This window comes from Aythya marila (genome assembly GCF_965140915.1).
Source record: "Aythya marila genome assembly, chromosome: 1".
NCBI lineage: Eukaryota > Metazoa > Chordata > Aves > Anseriformes > Anatidae > Aythya > Aythya marila.
This window is the reverse complement of record NC_139042.1, coordinates 95905798-95916605: the sequence shown is the minus strand read 5'-3', so window position 1 is coordinate 95916605 and position 10808 is coordinate 95905798. Positions and strand designations below refer to the sequence as shown.

Below are 10808 nucleotides of genomic sequence, written 5' to 3'. Positions count from 1 at the left end.
ACTTTAGGCACAGAAGAATCAGTTTTTAAGTGGAATATTTTGGACCACTTAATTTACTAGTATATCCTCAGACTTGCATTGAGATCACACAAGTCACTTAAGCAAAAGGCTGTGAAGAGTTTCACTGTGAATAAATCCATTTTGTTGGTAAGGATGGAACAATATTCTAATATTCTAACCTTATTCAAATCAACAGCGTTTGGAAGCTTTAAGTTCATGTTTTGGTGCAAAATCTTCAAATAATTTCATGGAGAAACACCACAACATTTACAAGAAGACAAAATATTTTAATTTAAATATGCCCCATACTATACAATTGTATAAAATACCAACTAAGCATTCATTTGAATGTTTAAAAAAAACAGAGCAAGCAATATACTGTAGTAATGATAACAGGAGGTGGCACAAGCCGAGATACAGAACCAGAAAAAACAGGCAAGTTACTGTCTCACCATCTTTGTTTACAATCGCCATCAGAAGGGTAGCCATCCCAAGTCTTCCGTCCATGGTTCCCAGTGCCCGCTTTATGAGGCGGATGGCAGTGTAATAAACTTGGAAAATCATGTTTTTGTTTATCTTTCTTCACTTTTACTTGAAAATCAGCACTGCTTTCTTTGTATTGCTACAAAGCAGAGCAGCAACTAAGTTGCTAATGCAAAACTAATACTTTCACTGGTAATCATATAAAGATGGAAATAGGACAAAAATGATTTCAACAATTTCAAACTGTATGATGTAAAACACCCTAAGCCCAGTAGTAATTTTAGAAACATGGAAAAAATCTTGGGAAGGCTTAAAGACAGTTGTGGCAAGCTTACAAAGTTTCCTCTCCATTTTATTTATTTTGGGGTGTTAATAGGCAGTACATGTACCCAGCTGATTGTTATACCTTAAAAAAACAAAATAACCTTAAGCACCTTAAGTTGGAGAGTGTGCCACTTGAGTTAGGTCCAAGATAGACACCAATTGTCAGTGTTCGGTATGCCCTGCGAACTGAAACACTCGGAACAAGGTCATAACTAAAAGTTTAATATATTCCTCTTATCTTTGGTCACAGGATATCAATCTCTGTTTTACTTAGTATAATGTCATGCCTTCAATAAACCATGTTTACACTGCACCACAGCTTGGAATGGCTTCATTATGCAACTTGCTTCACTAATATTTTATTTTAAAAATGAGGTGTGAACCTGGGTATTTAAATTAATGTTTGCTTCAAATGGCACTGAATGGATTTTTTTTTTTTTTTGAACATTAACTCCAGCTACAAAACTCATCCTCAGACCAACTGTGGCAAAAATAAAATGACAGAAGCAAACTTTTGAATTTTAGAAACGTGTTGGAAACCCTCAAATGTCCCCTAAAAATTGTAAGTGATATTTGCCCACAGGTATCAGTTATTGTCTTTAAAAAAAATTACTGAAACCCATTTCAAAGTGAAGATCTCAGTTTTAAAAAACAAATAAGAAAATACACTTCTGCCATCTTTCTTCCACCAAACTTGTATGTGATAAGCTACTGTCTTTAAACACTAACATATAAAAAAAGCTTCTCCCATGTATACCCATTACTTAAGTATGCATCGTTACTTGGCATTAAGCATTTCTAAATACCAGCTTATTTTGGAAGCAAAGCTAAGAAAGTATATTCTTATCAACATAGAAAGCCAGTAGAAAAAGATACAAGTGTGCAGCTTGTAGAACAGTTCACATCAGGAATGAATGAGGAAAAGGCACTCCATCTCGCTTCGCTGTTCTACACAGTGTGTGCAATTTTTCTATCACTGTTAGACCTTTGTTCACAGCAATGCAGATTCACATATTGAGCAGCGCTCTCATTACTCTCCATTCATTATCATTTTTTTCACTGGAAAAGTACATTGCTGTGAATATGCAACATTAGCTTTATTTATACATTTAAGAATACTTTTTTTTTTCCAAATGAGAAAGTTGAGATTACTGAACAAATGCTAGTGAAGATATAAATTATTTAAGTTTAAATAATTTAAAATCAACTTGTTTAAACAACTTTCCTATTGCACATTTTTTCTATAACTTTGCCAGACAAAATCCTACATCGGCATTTAAAAGAGTAAAATCGTAATAGCACAAGTTACATAGCACCAAGGTAGGGTGCCAATTGTATGCCTGCTGAAAACTGAGTGCCAATAAAAACAAATATAAATATATATGTATATACATATCTAGTAGTAAGTCCGGGATGCTGAGATAATAAATACTTTAAACAATTTCCCAGATTTCCAAAAACGTGAGAAACTATAGAAAATAATGCAAAGTTACTTTTAGAAGACCAAGAATACACATGCACAAAATCTATTACAAGAAAAAGGTTTACCATTCCCAATGTCTTATCTTTAAAACCACCTCTGTTATCGCTACGTATGCCACACAATGACTAGCCTATTAGTTTGAGGATTTATTAGAGACAGAACAAAGAAAGCTTCCCCCTGTTGCTTTATAACGTAAAAGCTTACAGTACCCCCAAAAAATAAACCCACAGTTTGTCTTGTTAGGTCTCAAAATGTCGTCTTCTGCCTGTCTTCATTCCCAGTGATCAGGGAATACACCCATGACATCTATCGACCTGCAGCATCAAAAACAAGGATGAAAATTCCTGTATTTTTTTCTGAGCAAACTTACATTGGAATTTCTCCTACTACAACTGCTGCTGTTGCCACCAAACCTGTGACCTGCCGTTTCCATAGTAAATGTTTCCCTTGAACACACCTACTTGTAACCGTTAAAATACTATGGCAGTTCAACTTAAATGGGCAGGGGTATAATCCGGCCTTCTTGTCTGAATTATTTTTGGTTTGGGTTTCTTTGTTTCTTCTTCCACATCGTTTTCCTGGTCACTCTCACAGACGTGGACAACAACGCTAGGGGTAGTGTCAGTTGCAGCATGTAGCTCATACTTTTCTCCTGGAAATTAAAATATTAACAGAAGTGGTTAAATATGATCTATTTTGTAGAAAAGTATGAAAGAAATGACTAAAAAGAAAAGATTTGTTCTTTTTAATGCTACTTGTATAATATGTTGATGACTAAAAGCCTGATGTCACAAAGCATCAGATGTCACAGGCAGGTGCATTGTGAACCATCATATTCACCATCCAGAAGTATTTAAGTATTATTTCCAAAGCAACAGTGCTCACCTACTTTCTTACATGAGAAAGTAAGTTACCCTAGGCATTTAAGAAAGCATTCTATGTGAGCTGTCATAAGACTTCCTGGTGTGCGGTTTTTGTTTTGTCATTTTAAAGCATACAAAGACTATCCATTCACTGTACCATGCAGACTTATTTTTCCTCAATGATGACAAAACCACAGGATCTTCCTTTCCTTCCAAAGCTTTCACTGTTAAGAAAGCTGGATGCACTTTTACCCACCTCGCACAGAGGTGTTTTAAAACTGTTCTGGCATTCTGTGGAGCAAGAGCTAGACAGCAAGCATCACGCACATACAAGGTGAAACATGAAGATTATAATACAGTCTGGGTGCAGAGGTACTATGACAAATTTGGTTGACCACTGATTTGAACTCTGGTTTTACCACAAGGTTAATAATTGCTTTTAAATCTAACCAGATGTTAAATAATTTTAGTCTTATGTTAGATCAGGAAAACCAAACTATTTCTTTCTACCACATTCTACCTGATGAGCTCTCCTTATGTTTTTTTTTGTTTGTTTGTTTGTTTGTTTTTGTTTTTTTGTTTTTTTTTCCATGTTACTTTATACTCTTTACCTCTCAGTGGAGAAAACAGTCTTCTCGAAGACCACTTCAGTGATCAGCTGTCTGAGAGCTAACACCTGTGACAAGCTGCACACCCTAGCCTGCCAAAGCTCTAAAGTGGTCTCTGCTCTGTTTCGCAGAGCACTTTAGGAGCAGGAACTGGCAAGAGCACAAGTTCCATAGAGGAAAAGGCTCTTGCCTACAATTCTTCTAAAACATGCAAACCACTGTGCTGAAGTAACCCTTGCTTGCACCTGGCTCCTTGGTACTGAGTCATTAAGCCCATGTTTCAATAAACCTTACAGTAAATAGGTAGAGTTTTATAGGGCTTAACATTCACTACGTATGTGAAAAATCTCATGGAGAAAGGGATTGCAGATCTGCCAATAACCTTACTGTAGGGCATCTTAATAACAGAATTTGCAGGGGAAACACCACCAGCTTTTACTTAGTAAACTTTTAAGTATTTAAAACATAGAGATTTCTTTTTGGTATGGATACAATTTAAAGGAAAGTTTATAGCTAAGAAACCAGCACCCACCAAGCAAGCTCTGAGCTTTCACAGGATCAGCAGCAGTAACACTACTTATTCCAAGTCCTTCATCCAAAACAACTTTTATTCCAATGAACATAATCTTATGGGACTTTTGTTTCAAAAACTGATTTCAGGAAAATAAAGTCTTTGACAAAAATATTTACTATGTCAGGAGTATTCTCGATTAATGGTTTCAAAGACCTAATCAGGCTTATCTGTTTAGTTTACACACTTCTGGATAAACAAATGATTTTGGCACTATTTTATACCTTCATTTTAACTGTAGTATTTTTCCTATAAATTGTTTCCTATAAATTGTCCCATCATTCACATACTATATGAAATATAGTATTGATTAAAAACTTACAGTAATTCACCCCAATTTTTATCCTAGCATAATCATAGATATTTATCCCTCCACAGACTGCAAGGTATGAATTTTCACAGGTAGGAGTAATTCACTAGTCGTCTGAGACACATATTATTTTCATTAGGAAATGAGGATTTCACCAGCATACAGTTGGCCATAAGCTGTTACACAGACAACCATAACATACTACTGCATAGCTGATACATGAGGAGGTAGAAATTCTCCTCTACCTTTTCCCTTTTCCACTCCCTTCCTACTGATGTAATAAAAGTTCCCTAAGCTGGTAGGCAAGCAGATATATAAACATATTACAGCCAAATAAATCAGACTACAGTTTATGTTCTCTTTGATGCTGCTACTAAATATATTCATTTGTTCTCTCCCCTAAACCTAATAGGACAGTTGCAAACAGGTTAAGTCAGAGTCACAACCTGTAAATTGTGGAAAATTAAATTTGCATTAACTCTCATTAAGTTGTTTTAACTGAGATATAAAATGACATCAAGGAATGAGATCATATCAATCCACGAAGCATGCTTAAAATACGAGTTAGTTCAGTTTAATGGAACTTTGTATCAAAATAATATTGTTTAAAACAGACCAGGTAGAACTGTTTCTCCTATCTGTGGTGCTATGTATTTTTAATAAATAGATGCATCAACAGCCTACACAGCTGAAATGAAAAGCAACTGACAAGATACCACTAGAAATGAATGGTAATAAACAATAAGTGTGCATTCTTGTTATCTCCTCTAATTTGGACAGAGAGGGATGGAAATTCTTCCTTCCCAGGCTGAAACAAACCTCAAAGCTGCCAATAACTGAGTAAACTGCAAAAGATGAAAATACCAAGGAGTTGGGAGTGGCAGAAACTTCTTCCTCTTAATTCCGAAAGAAAATTGGTGCCTCAAACCTGAGATAGTCTTCCACCTACACATACTGCTATCTCAGAGTGCATGGAGGTAATTCTAGTTCAGAGCTACGTAACTGTTAACTGTTTTAATGTCCTCATCTGAAACAGGACTTTCCTGTCTCTGCAGAAGGCATACCACTACTCAACTTCCTCTATTTTTAGGAAACTACTTCGAGAAAATTCTGGTGAACAAGCTAATATTTTTGAAGCAATATTCATGTTCTCTACAAATCACAAAACATCATATTGTTGAGGCCTGGGCACTTCAAATGATCCTCTGGAGTTACTGTGCGTGTAAGAAAGCATAGCTTACTTTTTCTGATACTATGAATTTAATTGGCGAACAGTAATTCATTTGAAAAATTATAGAAATTCAGTTGAAAAGGTGTATTACTTGAGCAAAACTTGGGTGTTTCTAATCCTGTTTACCTGGTCCTAACTTGGAGATAGCATATAAAAGGTCATAGTTAATCACTGGAGTAGCATCTTCTACTTGCTTCCAACCAACAGGTGGAGAGGCAGGAGGTGAAATCAAAAACTGTTTGTCTGGATTTGGTGGTGCCAAATGCGAGCTTCCAATGTGCAAAGTCTGAAAAAAATAAGCATTAAAAAAAAAAGTTATTTCACTATTATTGATGAATTCATCATTAATGAGGAATTTTAACATCAGCTAGATGTTATGCTGTAGCAGGCACTCAAGGTGGCAGCATGTAACAGTATTATTGAAGAGAGCTATCTGAAAGACCCCGTATACAAAATACAGACGAGCCACCACATCCGTTAACTCTGATGAAACATGCAATGAGGTGTGTATGTCTACATTTTCTCGTTATGGAGTTCTACATAAATTTCACCAGAAAATATCTGTCCTTAAAATACTGAAGTAGGAAGAAGCTAGATATGGGTTTTAAGGTCTAATGACAAATGGTGTTGAAACTTATTACCACAAGTGAGAGTGGTGAGAATTCTAGAAGGTATATAAATAAACTGGCTCCTTCAGGACTGTCCCTATTGACATCTGAAACAGACACAGAGATTAATTTTCCCGTTGAGTTTATGAAGGAATACACACCATAGCTACCAAAAAGCACCCAGATTACCAGAATCTGCGGCAGTTTAATATCTTTAGCAGGAGAAGCTAGCTAGCTAGAGAGCTCCACTGATGGCAAACTTCAAGTACAAACGTGTGCTAGAGTCCTGAGCACATACTGCTACACTTCGGGGTCCCGCACATACCGTTTGAGCATTCTTTTCTTCTGTGTGCGTACTGCTGGCCAACACGCTTGGCTTTCCCCACCCCGTAAATTCTATCTTTGACTATGTTGATCACTATCATCTACTCTTTCCCCAAAGGAATCTAAGCAATACAAAAGGAGACATGCAAAATATGCAAGAGCCTCCACATACGTGTAGCTTTGGACCAACCTGTGATTCTCTAACCAAAATGAAAAAGTAAGTGTTCATTAGCATGACAGGAGACCTGTGGAAGCTTACCACTAATAAGTTACACTTTAGTACCTTGCAAGAATAATCACAGAGACCTACCTGAGCAAAATACAGTTTTATTTCCTTTCCAAGGAATTCTGTCTTGTGCAGCTGGACTCTAGCATCTGCCGCAGATAAAGGGTTACTGAAATTTATTCGTACTCTTTTGAAGCTCTTAAAATACTGAAAGGTGATATCTCTGTCATATGTTCTAAACAGCGATTCAAATTTGGCCTGAAAAGAAAGGACCAAATAAAGTCAACACAGCACTGTATATTTTCTCTAAAGAAATACAGAAATTACAGTTGTCAGGAGGGGGAGATCAACACTTAAGTACTGGCATATTCATTATAGCTCAGGTATCTTTTTATTTATTTTAAAACTTTTCTAACCTATTACTTGTTTGTTCTTTCTTCCTCTATGGAAGCTTTTTACATCTTAATCAGCAAAATTATCAATAAGAAGCATCTGATTAGATGACATAGAAATATTAGTTAATGGTGTTGGTACGATACTGAAAAGAAACGCTTGTTTTACAAAATTAATAACCAAAGGCCTTAAAAAAAAGTCTGCCAAGCATGCCTTTGTCTAAGTGAGTAATTTTCAAGGAAACCAACACAACAGTTTTAATAGAGAAAAATGAAAAAAGCTTATTTGCAAGTTAAAAGCAATTTTCTTCAGTGACTCAGCATGCATAATAAAGTTCATGAACATCGCCTTTTTTAATAGCTGCTACTTTCACTTAGGAAAATGCATGGTAAGAAAATATATTACTGAACACTACTTTAATAGCCTCTTCTGTTTCTGGAACTGAATTCTAAGAAGGCTCCCACTGGCTCTTCTAAAAAGCCCTAAGCACTAACCATATAGCTCCTGAAAGGCCTTTGACACACTTTCTGTTTTGACCGTGTGGTAAGTGTAGGAACTGGACCAAAGCCTCATACCTTAATAGATCTGCAGCTGAATTACTTTGCTGGCCTGACTGTGTGAAAAGATTTAAGCACATTTACCAACAGCTGGTAATCTCCATGATGCATTTAATGTTTGTGGTCCTGGGGCATCTACGCAAACCAGATTTTTTTTTTTATTATTATTATTTTTTATTTCTAAATAAAGTGTACTTGCACTCTTACTTGAGGACACCAGAGAAAAGGAAGAGAAAAAGCAGGAAGCATGCTCTTGCAAAGTGTTTCAGGCTCACATTAGGACACAGTAATCAGTTACAAGCCTTATTTCAGAGATGGAGACAGACCAAGCATGCTAGCATTTCAGATATCTTCATCAAAGTTTACTGGAAGCTGAATATGAAGTCAAAATATGGAGATATATAGAACTGCATGCATTTTTTTAATACTAATTTTGAATTAGTAGGGAAAGCAACAGAGATTATCTAAGGCAGCAGTGATTACTTCAAAATTTTATTTTCCTTTCTGAAGAGCTGTTTCACAAACTTGTCAGCTATATACGTAACCAGTATATTTCAAAGATATTTTCAAAGATATTTCAAAACCACTGCTGTCCTGCTTCTTGCTGAGCCACATCTAAGCTTCAAAATGAAATCTGAGACAAGAACAGAACCCTCTGCACAGAAGCCTGTATTTATTAGCCTACTGTACTGGAAAGAAAGCTGGATGAAACCATGAAAACTAAGCCTGCATTTGTAAAAGTCTTAGACATGTGTCATATGAAAAAAAAAAGAAATCCATGCTGAATTGCATTTCAAAGTTCACATTCAACATTTAAACTCAGAGTGCCCGCAAGAGTTGTGCAATATCTGTAGTTTTTTGTGTGCGCAAATTACATAGGTCATAAATATCACGGTAACAGTATGATAACGAACAAAGTATTATTTTTGTACTTCAGGGATCTTAGCAATCAACAACTGCCTGTATCAGGACTGGATTACTTACACAATACTAATTCTAATCAGGGAAATACAAATCTGAGAGAACTTACGGTTCTAACATTGTTATTAACAACTATAGAGCCAACCAAAAAAAAACTACCAAAAAAGGTATATAAGTTACAAGAATCTTACTACCAAAATTATAATCTCAACATTGCTGAAAACATGCATGAAATCGAAGAATACACTACAGAGACAAGAAATGTCTAAGGTAAACTTCTGATCTTTTTCCAGAAACACACAGCTTAAGATCTAACAATTTCCACAGTGAGATTCATTCATATCAGAGCACACCGTTGCAGACTTCTAAGACCCAACACCTTCATATTAAACTGGCTTTTCCTTGTAAATCAAGAAGCTACCGAGGTAAGCTGTATTCTGAACAGTTTTGTACAGCACCTCTAGACCTTTAACATCCCAGCAGTCCGTATAAATAAAGCAAAAGATAAAGCATACCCTTGTTTCTGCTTGATTGAAGACATCACTATCTGCCACACAGGCAATCAGAGAACTAAAACTGTAGTTAAAATTTCTAAAATGCATTTTGTTCTTTGCTAAGGCGATACTTGCCGTCCAGCAGAAACCAATTACTTTTAAGGAAGCCGCTGGCTCTGCAGGCAGTGTTTATAAGGGAAACAAGTCCGGCCCCTCAGAGAAAAAAAAAAAAAAAAAGAAAAAGAAAAAAGGAAAGGTTTCAGAGCATCCTGTATGTGACAGCGAATTCCTGAACAAAGTCCTGCATGCTTTGAGGCAGTCAGGAACAAAATGTAAGCTTCTACTGGAAAGAGGTGACGTCAGCACATTAGTCAGCTTCCCTATGCTAATTACCAGCGCTCGGGAGGATGGAAAAAGCAGCTGAGGTTTGCACAGCAGCTGCTTTATCAAGCCTCTTGCAGCATAGTTTCCACTGGTAGTAATTCCATTCAGCACTCAGACAACATGCTCTTCACTGGAATGGGACAACCCATCTTAAGATGGAAAATGTTACTGCTAAAGGACCAAAGTCTAGAGTAATAGGCTGTAATTAGCCAGGAGGAAAATTTCAAGACTTTGGAACGGAAAACAAATCCCTCAGGTCAATAGCTTTCAGTAATTTTTTGGAAAAAATACACAGGCTGAAATTTGGAGATTAAGAGGCATTGATCTATGAAAATACTTTTTCCCCATTACAGTGAGAATTCATTTTGAAGCTTTCTCCAATGCAACTAGATGGATTTAACTTCCATCCCCACTTCATTAAGAACCCAGCATGAGCCCCATAAGCAAACTTCTTTATTTATTTAAATAAACACAGCTTCATCAGAAATTGACTGGCAGGGTTTTAAGAGACAACCTGAACTATCAATGGCAGTGACGAGCTATGAAACCTACAGTTTTGAACGTGGACTGGTTCGTGGATTTGTATCCTAGTTTCAGAACATTTCCCAAGAAGTATCAAGAACAATTCACAAAAAAAAAATATCATTACCATTTTAAAGTAATTCATTACATTTAAGCTGAAGCTTAATGAATTTCCAGACTACTTGGAAACTTCCCACACAGCTTGAGATCAAAATTCATAATGAAGTCAAATTTCTAAGTGCATTTAGTTCATTTGACTATATTTAGTTCATTTGACTATAAAACGAGGCTATCACAGAATCATCAATTTTTATGAAACTCTCACAAACAATAAACAGTCATTAATTGAAACCCTTACTTCATAAGTGTTTAATCCTGTGTAACTATTCACGTAAATAGCCTTCTTGATTTCCATAGGCTCTACTTGCTTGCTGGAAGTTAAGGATGCCGACTGTGCCACAGGCACAAATTCCCATTTAGTAGTCAAACTCTCTGCTGCTGCAAAG

General features: G+C 36.2%; 1 protein-coding gene across 2 annotated transcripts in view; it reads right to left on the bottom strand.

Moving 5' to 3' along the window:
* Window positions 1-266: 266 nt before the first annotated feature.
* The window catches only part of RCAN1 (regulator of calcineurin 1), a 46976-nt gene continuing 36434 nt past the window's right edge, over window positions 267-10808 (bottom strand). Inside the window, exons 1-4 of one of the 2 annotated variants that reach the window (XM_082751855.1) lie at window positions 9418-9722; window positions 7116-7289; window positions 6000-6159; window positions 267-2942 (exon numbers count right to left, since the gene is read on the bottom strand). In XM_082751855.1, the coding sequence (XP_082607981.1) occupies window positions 2779-2942; window positions 6000-6159; window positions 7116-7289; window positions 9418-9504 (585 nt within the window). In that variant the 5' untranslated portion in view covers window positions 9505-9722 and the 3' untranslated portion in view covers window positions 267-2778. Of the gene's footprint in view, window positions 2943-5999; window positions 6160-7115; window positions 7290-9417; window positions 9723-10808 lie in introns of those variants that run through there. The other variant, XM_082751854.1, reaches the window with a different exon arrangement.